General features: G+C 38.8%; 1 protein-coding gene across 4 annotated transcripts in view; it reads right to left on the bottom strand.

Moving 5' to 3' along the window:
* The window catches only part of LOC124180874 (tubulin polyglutamylase TTLL5), a 280,376-nt gene that overhangs the window by 100,620 nt on the left and 155,902 nt on the right, over positions 1–23,854 (bottom strand). For all 4 annotated transcript variants that reach the window (XM_046566773.1, XM_046566771.1, XM_046566772.1 and 1 more), the window contains exons 5-6: positions 14,982–15,088; positions 14,562–14,775 (exon numbers count right to left, since the gene is read on the bottom strand). In XM_046566773.1, the coding sequence (XP_046422729.1) occupies positions 14,562–14,775; positions 14,982–15,088 (321 nt within the window). The remainder of the gene's footprint in view (positions 1–14,561; positions 14,776–14,981; positions 15,089–23,854) is intronic.

Raw genomic sequence — 23,854 nt, 5'->3', positions numbered from 1 at the left:
GATTTCCAGAAGACGCAAAGGTACTAGCGGTGACAAGACTAAAAAACGCTTTAAAGAAAGACAGGAGCTTGTAAGCCAACGTTATCCTGGCTTGTAAATTTGAAGTTAGAAAAGATGATCACACGGTGGAAGAGATCAAATTTTTGAATACGAGAAATGAAATCATCCTCCAGACAACGGATATCAACGAATGGTTCGTCGAAAACGCGACAGAGCGTTTGTTGAAGAAGGTGGAAGATTTCCAGGAAAAGGATTCAGGCTGGTCGCTGACTGAAATAAAAAATTTGACTGTGAATATCAAGAAGTACGTGCCACTACGAGGCGGTGTCTTCACATACACACCACTACCCAAAGATATTCAAGATGAGGAGGCTATCGTCAACATCCGTAACAGCGATTTATATTGCTTTCTATGGTCGGTCACCGCAGCTCTGTTACCAGCTGACAACAACAATCCCAGTTACTTCATATCCACATTTCAGCTCACTGATACTATACGAAGGTTTGCATTTTCCAATGTCTTTAGACCAGATTCCAAAATTTGAGAAACTTAACAAACTTTCAATTAACGTTTATGGTATAGATAGTACGGAAAAACAAAAGCGCAGTGAAATTGTACCCATTTATTTAAGCCGAAACAAGTCTGACAAACCTACAATTCATCTTTTAGTCTGAGAGTCTGAAATTGTTGACGGTGATGATAGTGATGATGATGATGATGATGATGACGATGGTATGGAAAATTATGAAAAGAATTCAATACACCATTTAGCACGGATTCGGAATTTATCGCGGTTGACAAGTTCTCAAATTTCTAAACATCAGCGTCGTACTTGGTTATGTGATAGGTGTCTATTACACTTTCAATCTGAAAAGTGTTTGTTCAAGCATAATGTATATTACATGAATTTAAACAAAACCAAAGTTACTCTACCTACAGAGGAGAAAATAATTCTAAAATTTGAAAATTTCAAACATGAAGAAACCGTTCCGTTCTGCATTTACGCAGATCTAGAATGTTTACTGCAGCCCACACATGAAAGTTTTGGGGAAAATGAAACAGTTTATCAGAAGCATCTTCCGGATAGTATAGCTTACTATCTGTATTGTACGGTTGACGATTCAATTTCAAAATTCAAAATTAATCGGGGAGAGACTTGCATTCAATGGTTTGTGAATGAGTTATCGAACTTGGCACATTCGTTAAAAATTTATTTCAGAACTGTTGTATCGATGGAACCGCTCAATTTCAATCAAATCAACGAATTTCATTCAACAACAGTGTGTCATATTTGTGAAAAACCGTTTACACTCACAGACGTGAAACATCGTGATCACTGCCATTTCACGGGTAAGTACCGTGGTGCTGCTCATCGAGGTTGCAATCTGAATTACCAAAATTCGCACATTATCCCAGTGTTATTTGGCAATCTGTCGGGTTAGGATTCGCATTTTCTGATCAAAGCACTGGCTATATCGTTCAAGGGCAGAATTGAGCTTCTACTCGTAAACAAGGAATAGTACATCTCTTTTGAAAAATATGTCAAGGGGACAAATATAAAGTTTAGATTCGTAAATTCGTACCGTTTCATGCCCAGTAGTCTTGAAAAATTGGCAACGTATCTCGGTCATGATCAGAAATCAATCACACGAAAATTTTATCGTAGCTCAGATACATTTCAGTTATTGACCAGAGAAGGAGTGTTCCCGTACGAATATATAGACAGTTGAGCAAAGCTCGAGGACAGACGGCTACCATCCAAACAACAATTTTACTCAAAATTAAATGATCGGGATATATTAGACAACGACTATGCACATGCATGCGAAGTTTGGCAAACCTTTAAGGTTCAAACTTTGGGAGAGTATTCGGACTTGTATTTACAGACGGACGTGTTTTCATTAGCCGACGTTTTTCAAAACTTTCGACAGAGCTGTTGAACAACGTACAACCTGGACCCGTTACGTTATTACACCGCGCCCGGTCTGTCGTTTGATACGATGTTAGAGTGTACCGACATCGAGCTCGAGCTTCTCACCGACATAGATATGGTTATGTTTATCGAAAAAGGTATTCGTGGTGGTGTGTCACAGTGCTCGAACAGATACGCAAAGGCTAACAACAGGTACATGGGAGAGGAATTCGATCCTGAGGTCGAAGAATCTTATCTCATGTACTTTGACGTCAATAATTTGTACGGTGCTGCTATGAGCTTTGCTCTGCCATACAGTTGCTTCGAATGGTTATCAGGCTTTGGACAATGCGACGTTCTTACCATCTCGGACGATGCGGAGTTTGGTTATATACTGGAGGTGGATTTGGAATATCCTTAGGAACTGCATGAAATTCATAAGGATTTACCACTGTGTCCGGAGCACTATATACCTCCGATCTCGAATAGTGAACAACCGAAATTGATGCCCACGCTACTTTTCAAGAAAAACTACGTTGTTCACTATAGCGTTTTGAAACAATGCTTACAATCAGGCTTAAAATTACTCAAAATTCACAGAGTTCTCAAATTCGGATAAACCCCGTGGCTCAAAAAATACATAGATTTGAATACCGATTTGAGCAAAAAATCTCACAACGAATTCGAGAGAAATTTTTACAAACTGATGAACAACTCAGTTTTTGGCAAAACAATGGAAAATGTTAGGAAGTATAGAGATGTCAGGCTGATCACAAAATGGGATGGAAGATACGGTGCTAGAGCTACCATAGCCAAACCTTATTTTCACAATTGCACCGTTTTCGACACAGATATTATTATCGTTGAAATGAGTAAGACGAAAGTCAAGTTGAATAAACCATTGTATGCAGGTTTCTCCATCATGGATCTGGCTGAAACATATATCTACGATTTTCATTATGATTATATTGAACGGGAATTCGGCAACCGAGCAAAATTAATGTATACGGATACCGACAGTTTGATTTACAATTTTACCGTCCCCGACATATACGAACATATGAAGGAGGACTTGCACAAATTCGGTACGTCTAATTATCCGCTTGACAACGTTTATAAAATGCCTCTAGCAAACAAAAAAGTTCTTGTCTTGATGAAAGATGAGAATAACGGAAAAATAATGTTGGAATTTGTAGGATTAAGAGCCAAATTGTACGCATTCCGAGTCTTGAGAGATAAGAAAGACAATAAACGTGCCAAAGGTGTCAAAGGATCAGCGTTGAGAAAAATAACTTTCAACGATTATTTGGCATGTGTTTTGAACCGTGAAAATTCGTCTGCAATTCAGCATTTGATATTAGGTCAAAAGCACGAGGTACACACCGTAGAACAGCAGAAAGTGGCACTGAGCTGAAATGATGACAAGCAGATCGTGTTTCAAAACACAACCGACACGCTTCTGTGAGGCTACAAGCCCGCACCTTAGCTGTGTGATTCACAACTGTACCATGATGTATAAAATATAATTATGTGAGATGATGAATGAGAACGCTCCGAAATATGAAAAATTGTACAACGATACATATGTCAGTCGGTTGTATGATAAATAAAGATGCATACTAGTGATGTGTCGGATATAAAATAAAGAGGCACATACGTTTTTACAAAGAATTCATTTATTCAATGTTACATGTCCGATTCGTTTACCCAACTGTTGTGCGTATTATCAAAACCTAACCATCTAACGTACATTTTTCTTCCACGCTTTTTGAGCACCTTCTCCACCAGATGAATATCCGGATAATTAACCTTGAGGAGCTCTTCTTCGTAGGAACCACCAGCGAGAGGTTGATCTCGGTAGTCTTTGAGCTTGTACGTCACAGGATAAGTATTTTTCACTCGACTTATGGTGAATATTTTAGTAGTCCAATTGGAAGTGTAACCATTCTCGAAGACGTTATTAAATTTGCTGATTCAAACTCTGTCGTCGGATTTGAATTTTGCCGATATGGTAGGTATCGCTCGAAGCCCTCCGTACGCCTGACGTAATAACAGCCTCTCGTTTGCTACGGTGACATCCGACGGTTTCATTCTTATGGTTCGGTTCTTGGCGTTGTTGTAAGCCGAAACCAAATCAGATGAGACATAGAGCCACTTGTAGCTTCCTTGCATGCTGAACCGTTTCCACATTTTACCTTTTAGCGTGCGATCGAAACGTTCACAGATCGAGGCCTTCAAATTACTGTACGAGGAGTAAAGTTTGATTCCGTAACGTGTTATAAGCGATTCAAATTTCGAGTTGTAATATTCCGTTCCTCTGTCGACATGTAAGTTTTTCGGCACCCGTCCTTGACGAAAAACAGATTCCATTGTCTTCGTAACATCATTTCCAGACTTGCTCTTTATCGGTACAGCCCACCCATACTTTGGAAAAATATCAATAACTGTGAGCATGTACTTGTAGCCTTTGTTTCGTCCAGCGTATGACGTCATATCAACAAGATCTGCCTGCCAGGTCTCGTCGATACCGCGCACGTCTACACGTCGACGCGAGTAATTCCGCCGTGCAGGCTCATGCAGTTCCGTCACCAGTGCTTGCTTTTCCTCGTTCATATTCCAACGCTCTTAGTCAGGTGTCCAATTGAGAAATGTTAACAGCGTTTCGAATCGACAGGTCTCTGCCTGTTTTATAGTCTGTGTAAAAGGTATCCAAAGCTTTTTCCGTGGTGAGCTCTAAGGCTTTGATCATTTGATCTAGGTTGTCGATTTGTTTTTGCAGCACGTTGAATTTTCGTCTCAAGATTTTCAAAGTTACAGCATTGTTCAGCTCTGCGGGATTTGCGACATTGCACAGTCTCTTGTTTCGTATATCGACATGCCCGTCCGCTGTTATTTGAAATCGGACACCCGGAGGACTGGGAGTGCTCGCGGCCGTGTTTTCATCCAGATGCCGTCCAAAGACGACGACGCTCATCTCGATAATGAATGCTAAAACGATGGGAGCTGCTTAATAAATGGTTCCTGCTTTGCGTAGCTCTTCGATAATGGAGATTATTTCGTGATCGTGATTCTGATTTGCCGCTGCCTGAGATGCCAGGAGTCAACGAAGACGCTCCACTAACTCGTTTGGATCATCCCAGAAAACGTATTCTATTTCAACACCTTGTCGAGTGATCATAGCTTACGGAAGTGGACCTTTACCTTTGCGGGCAGGTGATGGGGAATAATCCATCAATTCGGCGATGACATTTTCGAATTTGTAACTGTTATCGTTTCGAACAGCCCCATCGGATGAGTAATACTTTTTATGCGCGTTCGTTGCGAGGATTATGTTTTTCCCGATCTCCAGCGCTCACAGAAGAATCGTCAGGCTTCTTTTTGAACAAAAGTTTCAGCAAACCCTTCGTTTTAGGGTAAAGCGTATCGCCAATACGGATGTAGTCACTCTCAAAAGCTATCAACGAATCACCAATCATTGGTCTGTTTGAGAAGTTGTGTACACCCTACACGTTGTCCAATTCACTTTTCGTCTTCGCATCTCTCATTGGTGCAAAATACTCATCCTCGATTTTCTCGACCGGTGTTTCTACCATTGTTTTATCTCCTGCCGAAGCAAAGGAATCGTCCATTTCCAAGACAGTTTCATTTTTCGTTTAATTTTTCATACGCTTTATTTCTTCTTCAATTTCTTCCACCTCTTGTTTTAAAGGTTTTGTATCTTTTGTAACATTCACCAGTTCTTGAAAGGGAATACTACTGGTTTGAAAACGTCACTCAATTTCTGAGACGTAGATTCCTTGCCCGACTTGAGCAATCTGTGTTTTCGACGGATGGCAGTACTTGCTTGAGCGATCTGATGTAGGACATCTTTCTGCTTGGAAATTTCAGAGATTTCCATATTGACGCAACTGAGTCTGCAACGCTACTGCGTCTCTCGTTTGAAAACGTTAGATTTTATTACTTTTCCAGGCTAACAAAAGAATCGAAACCCCTCCTGTATCGTCCTTCGTTGAGCTCACTGTCCTTGTCGATCACCAGAAACACGTACTTCTCACCGTTCTAGCATGCAGAGCACACACTTGTAAACTCTGTGTAAGACATGTGTTTGCATGGTCGTTGTATACGTGTCTCAGGTTCATATCGTCTTGTTTGAATAACACGAGGAAGTTTACGTCGTCGCGCACGAGATGCTTGGGGATACGCACGTACGTCAGACAGAGATAGAAACAGTCAACGTCGTGATGTGTACCCATGCAAAACTAGGCCCTAATATTGTTCTGCTTTTCGCACGCTACATCGTCAAATAGGATTATTGAGTTGGACCATGCTTCTCTCGGTGTAATCACTTGCTCACGCTCAGTAAACGCGAAATACTCCGTATTCTCAACATTGTCCAACAATTGCTTTGACAATTGGTGTTCCAGTTGGTTCAGAGATTTTGAGTGGATGTGGATATTTTCAAATCTGATTCCGTTGGGATGGGTTATAAGGGTGAGCAACGCATAAGTTTTACCACAATTCGATGGTCCACAGGATATTGCACGTACACTATTCGGAGGTAATTCACCGTGCCGTTTGTGCCTTTTGACATTTTGCTCCGAAAGTTTACCAAAATTCGTCACGGGAAGGTTAGTAGGTTGTTTCTCAAACCGCATCTCGGACATGACTGATCGGATTTGCTATAAATATCCCGTTTTGAAGCACTTTTCTTCAGTCAACGCACGAACATGATCGCGTACAGAGGTAAACGAAGCAGCAGGCGGCAACATCGCAGCAAGAGTCTGGAGAATAAAATCATCAACAGCCTTACAGTCGAATTGAATGTACCTGGTTATCAGTACTGTGGGCTTGGTACAAAATTAACAAAGAGACTCGCGCGGGGTGATCCGGAAATCAATCTTCTCGACGCAGCTTGCAAGGACCACGACATTGCTCACTCGCCGAATCGTGAAAATTTTGAAGTTAAAAACGAGGCTGATAGGGTCTTGAAATGGGTTCTCGCAAAGAACGCTTTGGGTGAGAAGGCAGCCGCTTGGGCAATAGCTAATACAATAAAAGTAAAATCAAGACTCGAAATGGGAATTCAAAAGTCAAAAAATGTGACCTTGAGAAAAATTATAAATACTGCAAAACGTTCTATGGTTCAAAGCAACGATGCAAAAGTAGCTATCGAATCTGCGCTGAAGAGAGCTGAGAACGCCGTTAAAAAAGCGGGTGGTAAATGTAAAGTGCGAACACCTCGGGTCCTACCGCTACCTTCAAAAGTCAGTGGTTTTCTACCGTTTTCGATTCCTATTTTCGCTGGACTTAGTGCTACAGGCGCGTAAGCCGGTGGTGCGGCAGGTATAGCAAAAGCTGTGAACGATGCAAGTGCTGCTCAACGAGAACTGGAAGAGAGCAAACGACACAACAAAACTATGGAAGCTATTGCGTTGGGCAAAGAGCTTCATATGAAACCGTACAAAACAGGTCTTGGTCTCCATCTTTCAAAAAACTAGATGCGATGGTACCACGTCGAACGTTGATTGAATGGGACTTGTTGAAATATGCAAAAATCTTCAAGGTTCTACATTTCCGCGGTGTTTTGATGCAAAACGAAACGCCCAAAAACGGTCCACGAAAAAACGAGCCAGCTATAATCAACCTTGACGACAAAGACGGTCCGAGGGGTCCCACACTGGGTTGCATACAACTGGGTTAGTAGTGTTGAATACAATCATGAAAGGTACCAAGATTATGATACACTTGAATGCGGAAACTTGCGTCTAAAATTTGTAAGTGGTGAGCTGTATAAAAATGGTGCGTGATTCATCAAAGTCAGTCTACCACTCGCAGTCATGGATGATTCGTCAACGTTAACGATTTCGGGAACCTCTTCGATTCTCGAGGCACAATATTTCCCACCGATCGAACTTGCTCGTGATGAAAGTTATGCTCTTGGCTTCGTAGAATTGTTGAACTTTAATTAGATTCACAACGTTGATGTTGGTCACATTAAAATTTACGAAGCTGATGAAGTGATCACCATACCTACCGGCAGCTACGAGATCGAGGACATAGAGATGTATCTTTAGAACGTGCTAAGAAATACAGATATCAGGCTCGCCATCAAACCCAACAATAATACATCACGCAGCGAAATCACATGCAACCACACGATTGACTTCGGGCCGAATGATTCCATCGCTCAAATTTTGGGATTCACACCACGTGTATTGAGGGTTGATAAAACTCACGAATCAGACGTGCCTGTAACTATACTCAAGGTCAACGCTTCGCAAGTCGAGTGCAGCATTACAACGGGCCTCTACGTCAATGGACACAAAGTACACGCTATTCACGAGTTGTTCCCGACTTTCCCACCAGGATATAAAGTCGTGGAAGTACCGTCGCACGTCATTTACCTTCCGATCACTGTCAGGACCACAGATCACGTTGAGCTCCGGTTAGTGGATCAAGACAGAGACCTGGTTGATTTTCGTGGAGAAGTTAGTACTGTGAGACTACATACCAGATCGCAATAAACGATGGAAATTGTATATAACAGACTGTCAAAGAGTAGGTATATCAGTAAGTCGGCATGCCCCGATCAAGTCAGTCATCGATCGATTCTCGAACCGTTAACACTTGGAAACGTGGAGTTCCTGATAGCTCTGGGTTTGAAACTGACACCTTTTGGAAGAGGAATTTCCGACAACTAAAAATCCGATATCCGAGTTGATAAAAAAAACAATTCTCAGAACCATTCATTTTGGAATGTCGCGTAGTTGATAACGTAGGAAAAGAATGTGGGGTGGTTGATGTTACACATCAGCAGTCCTAACATGGGAAAGAAATTCGAAGTGGTTAATGTTACACATTAGCAGTCCTATTGTGGGAAAAGAATGCGGGACGGTAAGAAAGTTCTCGCCCCCGCTGCACCCCCAACCGTTGGCAGACGAGCACAACATAAAGACTTTGACCTTCGGTCGGTAAGATTGTCGGTAAAACAGCACGATTTTGACCTTCGATCGATAAGAATTGTTGGTAAGGCAATGCGATTTTTACCGTCGACCGATACAACTGTCGGTAAGGTTGCACGTTTTTAACCTCAGGTCGGTACGGCAGAGCACGTTTTATCTTACGATAGTGGTGGTAACCTTCACGGGTTTGCGTCTGGGATGCGCTAGGTGGCTTGGTCGGTAAAGAAGATGTTGGTACTCAGAACCCGTCTTGATGTACTACTTACAGACTACCTTTTTCAATATATTTTTCATCCAGCAGCCATTGAAAAATATTTCGTGGTGTATGTAGTGATTCCTGCAGGGATTAAGTCTGTTAAGGACGTCTCCTGAGCCACCATAATGCCCTTGGTGGAATCGATTAACACAAAACAAAATATTTTTTTATGGGCAGAAATATATTTAAAATGGTAGTTCAGAATTTTTCCACTAGAAACGATTACGAAAGAAGAGCAGCAGCTCTGCATCTCCGTGTCGAGGAAGCTAAATTAGATTTTGGTACACTGGCATTTCATTGTATTTTGCAACTGGTACGAAATAAATTGATTAATAGCTAAGAAGTACTCTGACGCTGAAAACTAGAAACCATTGTTTCCCAATAAATCACTAATTCCAAGCGAATATAATGACGTTAAGATATTATATATAATATAATGTGACTAGGTGCTCTTCACGTAAGATTTGAGACTAAGATTTAATTACTGTTGGTTAAATTTTCAATAAACTGATATGATATACATTGCTTTTTGATATGGTCAATTTTTTTCTTTAAATATAGATTTTCATGCCCACCAATGCTTCCTCAGGCTAACATGTACCCGAGCTAAGAGTCTCATCGTCAGCGTGCATCGACGCTTATAAATAAATAATTCTAACACAGTTTCCATAGGACTTCCGTTCTGTAAGTTTACAGTTTCGTTAAGAATTAATTAAAAATGTTCTTCTATTTTTTGGAAATTTTAAGCAGTGTTCTCGCTTTAAAAACCGATTTTAAATATCATATTTGTTCACAGCAAATTAACTAGTTCGTTATTGCAGAATTAAGTGAATATATAATAATAGTGTAAGTTAATAGCTTCAAAATGGTCTTTGGATGAAACCTCTAGAATGATTTCAACTAAAAATATGTCCGTTCGAACGGGAGTGTGTTTTCGATTTTGGCTCTTTTTCCTGAATTTCGCCCTCGTGTAACTTGGAAAATAGGGACGAAAATTTATTTCTTTATAATGTTATGACGAATTTATTTGTTCTGTAGATTCCGTTAATGAAATTATAGCAATACCGTAAACATCGAGGTCATGAATTGTCTCACTCAACCCTTAGCGGCCACACCTCAGCAAGGCCACATAGCGGCCGCATGGAGTAACTCATTACCCTACGCTGAAAAACCTAGATGTAAAAGACATATACATATATGGATGTTTTAAGACTTCTAACCGATTTTTTCATGTTTATTGAGGAGTTCTTCAACATTTCTAATGATTTTCATCACACTTGTCTACTACTCACAGATGTCATTACTTGTATCAATTTCAAAGGTTTTAGACCTCTAATTTCACTTCTTTTGAGCCTGGGTTAACTAGTTACCCCGTGTGGCCGCTAAGGGTTAAGGTAGAAAGACTCATATGTATTGTAACGTGGCGTTTTAGCGCCACCCGTCACAAGAGCACAAAACTGAAAGAAACCTCCGGAAAACGCGTCTCTAGCGGGGTACTCCAACGGAACTCAATACAAAATATACAATAACTACCAGTGACTAACGCTTTTTTTGAAAATTCTGTACTTCGCGCTCCCGCGCAAGCAAACAAGGTACTAGGACGACGATTCCGACCACCGAGGGATCAACAGCTACCGATAATTACCGTTCCCGGCTCTCGATGACTTCGTCTACCGACGCGACGGTCTAATAAGACTACACTGGCTACCTTGGTGTGTTTCTGAAACACCTGGGCGAGCATCCATCCGAACTTCTCGTACCACCTCGACTGCCGGCGTTCAGGGATGTAAAGTTCTCCCGACAGCCGAGGGACCAACTTCTCAACGAGAAATGAGTCGCCCGCTTTCCCGGATGCCGTAAGGATGGTATACAAGCGAGACCGTAGCCTGCCATCTTCCGATTTACCGGCCAGGGGCCGGACCGACCCCTAAAGTACTACGTCCAGTTTGATAAAGCCCTCGTTCCGAGGATCGACGCAGCCTTCCTATCAGTAGGGACTGTTAAATAACGGAACCATAATCCACGACTTAGAATTGCATTAAGCCGCCGTGTGACTGTATGGTCTCCTTGATATATCGTGGGTAACTGGCCACTGCCAATACGACGAAACCGGTGGAAGCGAACATACGAGTTACAGTCAGTCGTAACCTTCCACTCGGTAACTTTGACCGGGAGGTATCCTGCGTCATGCCTCTGTCAAAAGGATCCCCAATGATAGGCAATCTGGTCAGTAGGAAGCAACTATTTTAAATTTGTACTAGATGGTGTCAACGATCAAATCACGGACAGCACATTACGCAGCATCTAGAGGCAAACTTCGAAAACGTACGACCAAGACGTAACCGATATTCGCCACAGAAGAATGACCTAATTATGGTGGGGAACAAACGACCGATCGAAAGAAAGGAGGATCGCCTGACGACAGTGGCGAGATCGATGAGCCGAACTCCGATCTCCGTCTATCTACGCTCGACCCGCCAGGACACATCTTCGTTTCTTCCTTGCTCGTTACGCTTCCTTCGGTTAATTTTGCTCCCTTCTTCCTGATTAAGCTACCATCGTTCTATAGTTTGTTCTATCGCTACCGTTTATCCACCACCCTATATCGTTTTGCACTATCGTTAGCTTCTTCCTTTCCTCTAAATTATATTATCTTCCTTCCTCCTTCCCTTTTCTTTTGCTTTCAATAAGTTTTATTTTAAGTAAATTCAATGCTGTGTGCCTGATGTCTAACGTAAGACTTCTATCTTTGTATTGTATCGTTACGAAGTTGCTCACAATTTCTATTTTCGTTCTTATCCTGTTTATCCTTCTTGGTTGCATCGTGTGATGCCAGTTTTGTGTGAATCATGGTCCACGGCTTAGAGTTGCATTGAGCCACCGTGTGACTACATGGTTTCAATAATTAATGAATTCCGTGTCTTTGTGCGACCTCGTAACTACCGAATAAGTAATTTTTTCGTATTTGTGAACTTTTCTGATTATCTGTAAATTTCTATTAGTCCGCTTCTGTAATTTCTATCGTATCTATAAGATAGCTCAACTATCTTTACTTTGCTTTCTTATTAATTTTTGTGCTAGTAGTGCTTATTATATTTTATTCTTTGTGTCGCCTGTTATATTTTATTTATATTTTGCCTATTATATCGTAAATCGAGTTCCTTGGAGTATACCCGAGCATAGATTTAGCCACTAAATACTACCGTACTTTTCCTATTGCTATTGGCAATCCTGTATTGTTTTGACTTTCTATTCTTTTCCTTGTATTTTATTGCAGTACCGTATTTCTTTGTTGATTTAAGTTTTGCGTATTATCCCTGATTTTATTTTAATAAGATGTATTTAGTGTCTTTCTCCATTTTGTAAGCCCTTCTCTGAATTTCTCACTATCTAATAATTTTGTATTCTCTCGAAAGTTATATTTTAAGATTTCTTTGTGTAATTTCTCGAATTTCGAAATATTATAACGCATTAATTCTATCGTCTATGAATAATCCTCTCGTAAATTGTCTCACGTACTTTACAGTCAGTCCTATTCTCTCGTCTAAACTACCGATTTCGTAAATTCTTAATAAATTTCAATCTTTCTTATTAGTTAAAATTTATAGTAACGTCTTATTCTTTGTTGTTATCTCCCGAGCTATCGTCATTTTGCTATCTATCGATTTGCAATAAAGCTCTCTCTCTCGCTTTAAATTAACAGAATAATAATTCACGTAGCTTCGTTCTTTGGAAATTGCGTAAAATCTTTAAGTAAATTCTTGCATTATATCGCTTCTCCCGACCTACGATCAGTTCTCTCTGTTAACTATCGTCTCTCGTTTTAAAGCTACCGTTGAATTCTATTCTGTCAAAATTTCTGTGGACTATTATTGTCTGATTTATTAACTAACGTTATCGTTGCCATCTAACTTGACTGACTTGAATGTGTAAACTTTATCGACAATATAATCGACTGATTGACCTGTTACTTTTTCCTGGCCTGAGTTTATCCTTTATTTCTTTAATTCTATATTTATCGTTAGCTGCCTTGAATACCGCTACCGCTACTCTCACCAGTTCGTGTGAGTACTTGAGCCCAGCCAACCGTACAACGGGTTCTCTAGTTGTTTTTCGTATTGTTTTGTATTGTTGTTTGAAATGCAACGCTAAAGCGTCTGGCGCCCAACGTATATTATTTTGTTATAGCTTAGTAGTTCAGAATAATTAGAGAATCGCGCCAACGTGTCAACGGTTCAACGGTGAGTCCTCATCTGATTGTGAGGGTAACAGAAATTAGTGCTACAATGTATAATTAGATATACTATAAAAACACATTATATAAATGACACGATTTGATATGTAAAATTCGTTTACAGAAATGCAATTTTTAGAATGATTTTTGTGTGGAAAAGAATCTGCAGAACATCTTCTGTAGAACATTTACTTTGTTGAACTGAATGTGTAAAATTGGACCTATCTCAGTATTCCATCCACGTCTCTGATTATCACTTGGTTGCAACTTACAATATTTTAGATAGATCAACTGACGTATGTATTCATTTGTAGAATTATTGTCGGATTATCCTATTTTAACCAGATTTGTCTGTTCGGAACAAAACCAACAGCATTGGAATACTACTGACACTTGTAAGGAGGGTATCTCGAAGGTAGAAATTCTGGATCACAGGTATTACTGAAACTTCTAGTTTTTCTTTTTCCAAAAATAGGAGCTTCTGATGTGCAGTTTCATTCATCGAGCCTCTCTTCACTTCGATCAAGATCGGTTATATATTAACAGTTGACGGAGTGGAATGCCCCAATGAACAAAACCTGTTGTTATTGTTGCCTGAAATATTAATTTTCATTATCCTCTCATGAAGTTGCGATGGCAGGTCCTCATAGATTCTAGTATAAACGGATATATCATTATTTCGCACGTGGTATTGACTTATATTATTACATAGTGAAGTATAAACTGCGAATATCCGTCAACCTGATGAACCGAAAATCGGAGGAGGGCAAGCCCAATGGGTTGAAATACACATCAGTAGCTCAATATTTCGGGCCAGAGAAACCCCCGTAGAAGTTTCAGTTGAATCTGTAGTTCGGAAGTCTGATGCTCTCCTTTTAAGTGAATCATATTAACTTTGGTATGATTTCAACCTACTATAAATTACTCTATTGAAATGCTTTACAAACAGTCAAATATTAATAGCTATTATTACGGATGAATAGTACCAACTTGAATTCTTCATACTTGAATGAGAGTTGAGGACATACAGGTAACGTGTACTCTGTAGTTGCCGCATCAGCAGACTGCCTCGCACATAAATTAGTAGGTATGTAAAATATTTTTAGCTATTACATGAAATACTTTCAACTGAAATTAACAAATGCATACTATGAACAGTTGGTCGGATAAAATCATACCTAAAAATCAATGCTCACACTGTTAACAATGTAAATACCGCGGCCACGAGAACTCGCTTTAGGCTTCACAATCCAAGGGCCGCGATACCTGAAATGCGCGGTTAATAACTCCCTCGATTCGCTGGGCAAGAGAAAGGTTTGTGGGATGAAATCTAAGTTCCTCGCACCTTTACTCCTCTGCATTGCCTCGATATTTTTATAAAGACGGTCCTTTCGCGTGATTTCGTAAGATCTGAAAAATGATAATCTATGTAATAATTTATGTCATTTAAATCTCGTAATTTCGTCAATTGAATATATATATTTTTTTAAATTTACTATCACAATAATACAAAACAATATCTATCACGCCGAAAGACTTATCTGAGAAACGTAAGGTTCAGGGGTATACCTCGGTGTTAGCAATATTTATTAATATTGAAAATTTATTTATTTTACCTTGGAAAGTGATTTACTTTTTGGTGCGGTGTCAGATTACGAAGAACATCTGGCTTTGGATGATTGCCCATCCATAAAATGTTGAAATTTTGGTCAGTCATAGAAACCTGAAATGAATGTAGTAAATCAAATTTCAGAAAAATTCAACTTAAAATTGAAATACTAAGGAATTTGTAGAATTTGTTGTCTGAGCAATTACTTGAGGGTCGTTTATTCGCGAGTGACAAGCAATACAGTGCGACTGGGTTCAACTTCGCTTTTACGTTTAAGAACAACCGGGAAGAGGATTCTTGATTGAGATATTGAAAGTGAATATGGGTTTCATAGGTGAAATAGCACTTGGTAATTTATTGACCATAAATGGATGTATACGCGGTGACGAATAATTAGATAGTTGCAAAAAGAAATGCATAAATCGAGAGGTAAAGACGACAAATACAATTTGGAAGGTACGTGGGAAGTGTCTTGGGGTGAGCAAAACGAAGCGTGAGTGAGTGCAGAACGCAAAGTGCATGATCAGAATTCTAGGAACGAGCGGCGATAAGGTGTGTACAGTTTGTGCGAAGGATTGTTTAGTCTGGCGTAATGAAGAAGCTCTAATAAAAGAGAGAGACGAAGAATGAGTGTGAATGCGAAATGGTGATGGTCACGTAACACCTTGTCTGCAGATATTTCAAATACTCCGCATATTAACTATATCTTCATACGTTAACGTTTCATTTTTTTAGCAACAAATAAAACATTACTATCTTAGCAAATACTATAGCTTATTAATGAAATAATGCAACATGAGATAATGCTATAACAATACAATCGCGCAGTTCGAAAAGATGAAATTTCGCTCAGCAAGCTTCATTATTGACAACGGAACTACATGAATAAACAAATAATTAGTCGATAAAACACGTTTACACTGACGGGACAATGTCGTGCAATAGGCAGCAGATCATAATAGGAATTTAAAAATATAAATAAAAAAAAAAAAATCCCAGTTTTTAATTGAAACGTTAAGAAAATTTAACCTCTGAGGATTACGATCATCAACGGTACAACTTACAAGATTCGAAATAAAACATTCATATAATAATACTAAAATTTGTCTTCAACGATAGCAGAAAAGTATAAATCTGCTAACAAATACAAGTGAATAAATTTTCTTATCATAAATAATCTATCATTTAAAAGCATTAACGGTAAAAAAAAAATTTTGCAAGTAATGGTGGTATTATAAAATCACGATAGGAATGCGAATAAGTTAAGCCCCTGATTCCGCACCGGATCATTTTGACCCACAAATTTACTTCTACCTAAATTAATTCACAGGGTGCATTAGTTTCTAGGTCAAACGTTCTACATATGATGTTAAAGGCACATCCCCCTTCTAGAAGTATAACCCCAGTCCCAGTCCACACTCGCTTCGGTTTGCATGCGGCAGTGACGAAAATCAGATGTAGAATCAAATTGAGCCAGGCGAATTACGAATGAAATATCGTCGTAACAATTTCGAGGTCTTCTATTTTTAATGGTCCAAGTAAGTATTTATAAGACCAAACTATAAATTTGATTTTTCTTATCAATTATCTAATGAGTTCTGCATATAGAATAGTACAGATTTTCGCTCTCAGAACTTGAGAAGTAGGATAGATGTATCATTTCGTCCCCTTGAGGCCCTATTTGATCATCCGTTAATGCGTCTCTGACACCCCTGGGTGTACAACCAGGATACTTTTCCCCAAAATACGATACTTGGCGAATACTCCACGAGACCGCTCGAGTAAGTGACGAAAACCAGATGGCTTGGAAGTCCCTAAAACCGAGGTGCCCAATGTTTTGGGGCACACAATTTTTCTATCTTTAGCCAAAGCAATTATTTTGAGCAAAATGGAGTTAGAAGGCTAAAATTTGGTATTGGTCAATCATTCATCAATAGAAAATAGAAGGTTACTTGCAGAATCCATTCCGAGCGGGGGCACTTTTGGCATGCTTACCCGGCTATGCCCTTTATCGATTCTTTCGAACCGCACCTTTCAAAATTTTTTTTACAACTTCCAAATCCATCATTTTCGGGAAAAACTCATAAATGACCCAATTTAATTTTTTTAAAATCAGTTGCTCGATATATGTTGTAATTTTATGTATCTATTTATATTCTCAAGTCATTCATGAGATATGCGAATTGGAAACATACACTTTTTCAAATTATTGACACGAATATCTCGAATTTCTGTAGAACCGTATCCGCTTTCGACTTTGAATTCGCGTGGCCAGGCGTAGTCAGGCTAGTGTAGACGACTACATATTTTTTCTCCGACAATTTTTGTTCAAAAAATATGAAAAAGAATAATTTTCCAGACACTTTGAAGCAGTTAAAATTGTAAACATGACCTATAAATTCACATAAATGGGCTTGAGATTTGATTATACAGCATGCGTGATCACAAAGCTTACGATTTATACCGACAGAATGCGCATCGCTGCTCGGTGATATCGTGATTACAACGTTAAGCATTTTCAGACACAGCAAAGGTGTATCCAGCAGAACGGGTAAAGGTAGCTTAATACTTTTTCTACCAAAAGTATAAGCTTTCTGCATAAATAACATTAGTTAGATTGGTATAACCTATACATAATCTGATTAAACTAAGTTATTGTAAACAAAGGATTTGTGTCATATTTATTTCACTAGTGTTCATAATATACTATAACGATATTCTTGAATACACCTTTTTTCAGATCTTTCTATGCCGAGATTATAAACGATGCTATCTATACCTGGCTGTGCTTCAATTTATATCACAGAATCGTATAATACATCGTGTATTATATTAATTCACGGGTAGTAGTTTGAAAAATATCTATAAATTATGAGGTCTCGTTTTCGGTTCGGAGCAGAACAGAACCGAGAAAAAGTAAGAAATTAAAAATTTCGATATTTGTTATTGGCGCACCATTAAATTTTTTTTTTAAATCACAAGCTTCCTCTGGGAAATTTCAAAATCTATCGATTTGTAGTACATGTATAGTGGTCCACAATTCATAAACGCTCAAAAAAGCCAGTTAAAAGTTTGAAAATGCTCTCGAAGCTCGTCTTTGAAGTCAAAACATTTAAAACTCATAAAATCCAATGTATTTTTTGCAACAGTGTGCGTAAAATTCAATTTTACACCTCGATATTCGGGGTGTAAAATACTACTTTTTTCAACACTGTGCGTAAAAATCAATTTTACACCTTGCGGGCGTAAAATATAAAATTCGTTTTTTTACGTTCAAACATCTTAATGATACAAAGGAAAGAAAATTAGAGGGCCCTAAAATGCGGGCGTAAAATAATAACTGAAATTTCTTACGCCTGCATTTGAAAATTAAGTTCATAATGGATTAGACACTTCAAATCTGAATCTGAAACATACACCAATAACAAAACTTTTCATCGGTTACCGCACCAACAAGTGCTGCAATCAACCATTGGGGAAGAATTTAATCGGTGGTATGCCGAAAAAAATTGCCACATGGTTAGAGTTAGAAAATCCTGAGTTGTATACAGGATACAGTTTTAGGCGTTCTTCGGCCACTCTGCTCGTAGATTCGGGAGCTGACATCACGACGTTGAAAAGACATGGTGGATGGAAATCCACGCAAGTAGCCGAAGGGTACATCGAAAGTTCCGTGAATAACAAAAGAAAAATTGGAAAACAACTAACAGATGCGATTGATGAAGACTCTGATGAAAGTTCCAAGAAAAAATCAAGAAAACAAACTACCGTTATAACAGTTACCAAAAAAACGCTCCAAATAAAAGATTAATACAAGCATCGAATTATGTTTTAACGTTTATGTAATTATGTTCGACTATAAGTCAAATAAATTTGTTAATTTTCATAATTTTTATACTTTGATTGTTAATTGTCAAAAGATTATTTGACATGGATTTGTTAATTTTTATAATTTGATTGTTAATCGACAAAAGATTATTAAACATAAATTTAATAATTTTGTAAACCATCCGATTTATAAACAAAAGTTCTGAAAACAGTATTATGATAAGATTCATTAATGTATCGATGTGATAAATGTTCAGAATGAAAAATGAATTACGTTTTCTGAACTAAAAAACTTGAACTGAAATATTTTACTTTGAGAGGGACTTCGCCCCCCTCGACCCCCCGGCGGGGGCTTCGCCCCTAGACCCCACCGCGCTGCACAGTGCTCTGTCAAAGGTCGGCTTTTCCAAGATCTTTGGACACGGGGACTACATTACTGATATTTGACCGAATTTTCCGCACACTGTTGTAAAAAATATCGTATGCACCACGGGCGTACGATTTACCCCCTCGTGTGATCGGCGCAGCCCTCGGGCCGGCTTCGCCGGCCCTCGCGCGCGGCGGTCAGCACTCAGGTGTAAAACCGTCATTTACGCCCTAGGCACATAATATACTATTATTGTGATATTCAATTTCGTTGTTAGCTCATGTAAATCCGATGTCAGGATCTCGAGAAATTTCAGAAAAACAAGTAAACACAGTTTTTGAGGTCAGGATTAGAAGTGACTGAGAAACCTAAAATTCGAGAAAATTTGCTTTTATTATGACAACTGGGATGCATTAGGGCCAGGCCGATTTCTAGATAGGGCTTGATATTTCATATGAATAATTCAGAACATGGATTCAACAATATGAACACACACACACACACACACACACACACACACGCGCACGCACGCACGCGCTCACACACACACACACACACACACACAAATTAAAAAAAAAACACATAAATATAATAAAGGAAGCAAATAGAATAAATAAAACAAATAAAATAAATAAAATGAATCAAATAAATAAAATAAATCAAATAAATAAAATAAATCAAATAAATAAAATAAATAAATAAATGGATAGAAAGAGAGAGAGAAAGAGAGAGGGGCAGGGAGGGAATGATGCTGAGCACTAAAAATTGAAACAAATCGAAAAACTTCGTTAACATACTAATAAAATGTGATAATCATTACGGAAATGAATCGGCATTCGCAGCATCATAAGAGGATTGGTGTAGCACTATGTATATTCTAAAAAGTACACACAAAAGTAGAAAATCGTTGAATTCTTCGGGTTTGCGAATAAACACCTTTTTTCACTACTCACTGTGTCAAACACCTGTTTCTGCACGAGAGAATTTTCAAAATGCTAGAGAAGTTTTGAACAGCTATTCGGATTTGTATGAAAGGAGACACGCTCAACCTCCACCAAGCAAAAACCAATCAGCCAATCGTTCATGGTGTGTACGCCTCGTGACATACAGGCAAAAATGTAACGCGACAACAGTATAAGCTGGGAAAATTTTCTCAAGAGATCGCTACCTGCTTTCTTGATGATCAATTTTTTCCCATCACATGCCCCACGCTAATGAGGCTTGGCGTGTGCAGGCTCAGAGTCGTTTGTCATAAAATTTTTTCATTCTTTGATGGCTGCGGTGGTCCACCACTGCAGCCCTCCACCCAGTCACCACTGCGCGCTGCCCACTACCTGCTTTTTCGTTGACCGATTTTTTTCCCCATCACATGACCCAACGGTGGTTGGGGGTGTGCAGGTTTTTGATTTTTGCTTAGCCACATGAACAGCCATATTGATCAATTTCACAACCTCTCCCCACTCACAATCCTGGATCGGTAAACACACCGGCTTGCAACCCGATGCATGCACATTTTTTACACGTAAACTGTGAATCGTTTCATCAATAATAATGATAATAACAACAATAATAATAATAATAATAACAATAACAACAACAACAGCAGCAGCAATAATTGAATCTCCGTACATGCATAGATAATGATCTGGCAAAAATACCGAGTCAATCAAACGATACTAGACGAGCACAAGATCAAAATCAAGACGTGGAAATGCAAACAATAAACGGTATTACGAATAGCACAAACGTTTTAGTAAATCAAAATACCATTAAAAATTTCTCAGAAGAATCCCCGAACAAAAAGATCACGACACAACATCGAACCAAATTTTATCAACGTTATGTAACCAAGATAAACGACGCTATGCTTAAAAAAATTCACTGCTAAACCTGAAAATAATCTATAACTAACTTACAAGTTATTTGGAGAGGGAATGAGTTCTAATTCATAGACACAATCAAATATGATATATGTATAACGGGTCGATATATAAACATTTGTTTTTATTTTTAAATATTTAAAAAATGAGGTATTGCGGGAGATGTTTAGTAATTCGTGTGGTAAACCGCCCACAATGCCTCCGGCGCGTAACACGCCGGGTGATCCCAATCCTCAAAGGGGCAGTGTTGCCCCCACCACCCATCGATCAGCCATCTAATGCTGAAGAAGTCTATGAAATCGTTACCCTGCCATCGATAGTCGTCAGCTATCTTCTCCCAGCAATCAACGTATTCATGGGGAAAACGTCGTTGCCAGTCATCAAGCTGAGCTGGGTCTGGTTATTGCAGAATTTACGCGTTGTATGTTTATCTGCATCATTCAAATCTGTGGAAAGTTTATGGAAAGGATGCTGCTAGCCATAAAAATCAAAACGAATCGATGAATCTCAAGCACATTATTGTTCCATCAACGCATTCGTGAATGAGATTTATTTTTCCTTATTTATTGGCAGCAGCGTAATTTTATGGGGAAAAGTTGATCCTAGGGATTTTAATAAAAATTGCGTATCCAATAGGGTTGATGAATTGTGTAAAACTGATGGAATTCTGAATGGTGATAATGTTTATAACGGCCAGGAATATGAATATTTTTACATACGTCAATTCTAAATTAATCTGTCCTGAAAGACATGTCAGAAATCAAATTATTGCTTTAAATAATGTCATCGTACTACAACAATGCGAATTGGAAAATGTTTTGATGCATATCGCACTCTCGACAGCTACGCTAGAATCTACTGAATTTGTATTTTCAAACATGAATAAGCCCGGTTACATTACCTATATTGCATGAGAAGTAGTACGTGTAACAAAATGAGAACCAGTAGACGACAGAACAAGTAAAATGAGCGAATGTTACCAAGAGCTTCCCCGTCTATAGAGGAAAGGGAAGTCTTTTCATGTTACCGGGAAACCTGCAAAAGATTAAGTTATATTAGGTTGGCTAGGTTGTACAGTCTCGAGTTGGGATGGGTTATATTAGGTTGGGTTGTAGTGTCTTGGGTCAAGTTAGGTTATGTTAAGTTGGAGTAGCCTTGACGTAGGTTAGGTTGTAGAAACCTCGAGGCCGTCTCGCCAACCGCGAATTGCTCAAGAATCATTGAACTATCGAAGCTAGCGATCAAGCTTGATCGAATAAATCATTTCAGAAAGTATTTTATCAGTTTAGGTTAGGTTGGACAGTCTTGGATTAGGATAGGTTATATTAGCTTGGGTTGGTGTCTTGGGTCAAGTTAGGTTACGTTAGGTCAAGTCCTACCGTCTTAGGTCAGGTTAGCTTTTACTCCGCTGGGTTAGGTCGGGTTAGAGCTATGGATGATATAGGCAAGGAGGACGATCTCCGCGTACAGAAAGTGTCCGTAAAGCCGAGGCAAAAAAATTGAAATCGCGTCGCTGCGTGAAAAATTTTATCCATTTTTCAAACTTCACTGTGTTGACGAGTTATAAAAGTACGTAGTTAGAAAAGAAAAAAATGGTTCTCGAATTAGAAGATTTCTGTAAGTACCAAGTTTCATGATCTTGCTCATTATAATTTTTTTTATCGTAACATGTTTAAGAGTTTTTGAATCGTTTAATTATTTGTGTTTATATGTGCAAAGAAAAAGTATTCAAGTTTTGGGAATTCTTCATTTTGATTTATTGTTCATTGTTCATGATAGTGTTCTGCGGTACATGGTTTTCGCTCTTTTTATTCGAAGTGTTTGTGTAGCATTTTAATTCAAATTTGGTTGTTCATCCTTGTTCACAGTATCTGCTGAGGACTCTGGAGTCCCTAGGATGGGTCAGTATAAACGATTTTAAGAAACGCCGCCAAGGTGGGGTGGAAATTCCTAGCGAAATTGCATATTTTCGAGGGCTAGCTGACGACTGCCGATGGCAGGGTGACGATTTCATAGACTTCTTCGGCATTAGAAGGTTGATCGATGGGTGGTGTGGGCAACGCTGCCCCTTCGAGGATTGGGATCACCCGGCGTGGCACGCGCCGGAGGCATTGTGGGCGGCTTACCACCCGAATTACTAAACATCTCCCCCAATACCTCATTTTTTTAATATTTTAAAATAGAAACAAAGGGTTATATATCGACCCGTTATATATCATATTTGATTGTGTCTATGAATAAGAACTCATTTCCTTTCCAAATAACTTGCAAGTTAGTTATAGATTATTTTCAGGTTTAGCTGTGAATTTTTGTAAGCATAGCGTCGTTTATCTTGGTTACATAACGTTGGTAAAATTTGGTTCGATGTTGTGTCGTAATCTTTTTGTTCGGGGATTCTTCTGAGAAATTTTTAATGGTATTTTGATTTACTAAAACGTTTGTGCTATTCGTAATACCGTTTATTGTTTGCATTTCCACGTCTTGATTTTGATCTTGTGCTCGTCTTGTATCGTTTGATTGACTCGGTATTTTTACCAGATCATTATCTATGCATGTACGAAGATTCAATTATCGCTGCTGTTGTTGTTGTTGTTATCGTTATTATTATTATTATTGTTGTTGTTATTATCATTATTATTGCTGATGATATGTTACACCTGTATGCATAAGGGAGGAGAATGTGGAGATATTTTGTACAATTGAATATTTTATTGTAATTCTTAGACGATTCACAGTTTACGTGTAACAAATGTGCATGCATCGGGTTGCAAGCCGGTGTGTTTACCGATCCAGGATTGTGAGTGG

The sequence above is a fragment of the Neodiprion fabricii genome, chromosome 4 (assembly GCF_021155785.1).
Source record: "Neodiprion fabricii isolate iyNeoFabr1 chromosome 4, iyNeoFabr1.1, whole genome shotgun sequence".
Classification (NCBI taxonomy): domain Eukaryota; kingdom Metazoa; phylum Arthropoda; class Insecta; order Hymenoptera; family Diprionidae; genus Neodiprion; species Neodiprion fabricii.
This window is presented reverse-complemented; position numbering and strand designations above follow the sequence as displayed.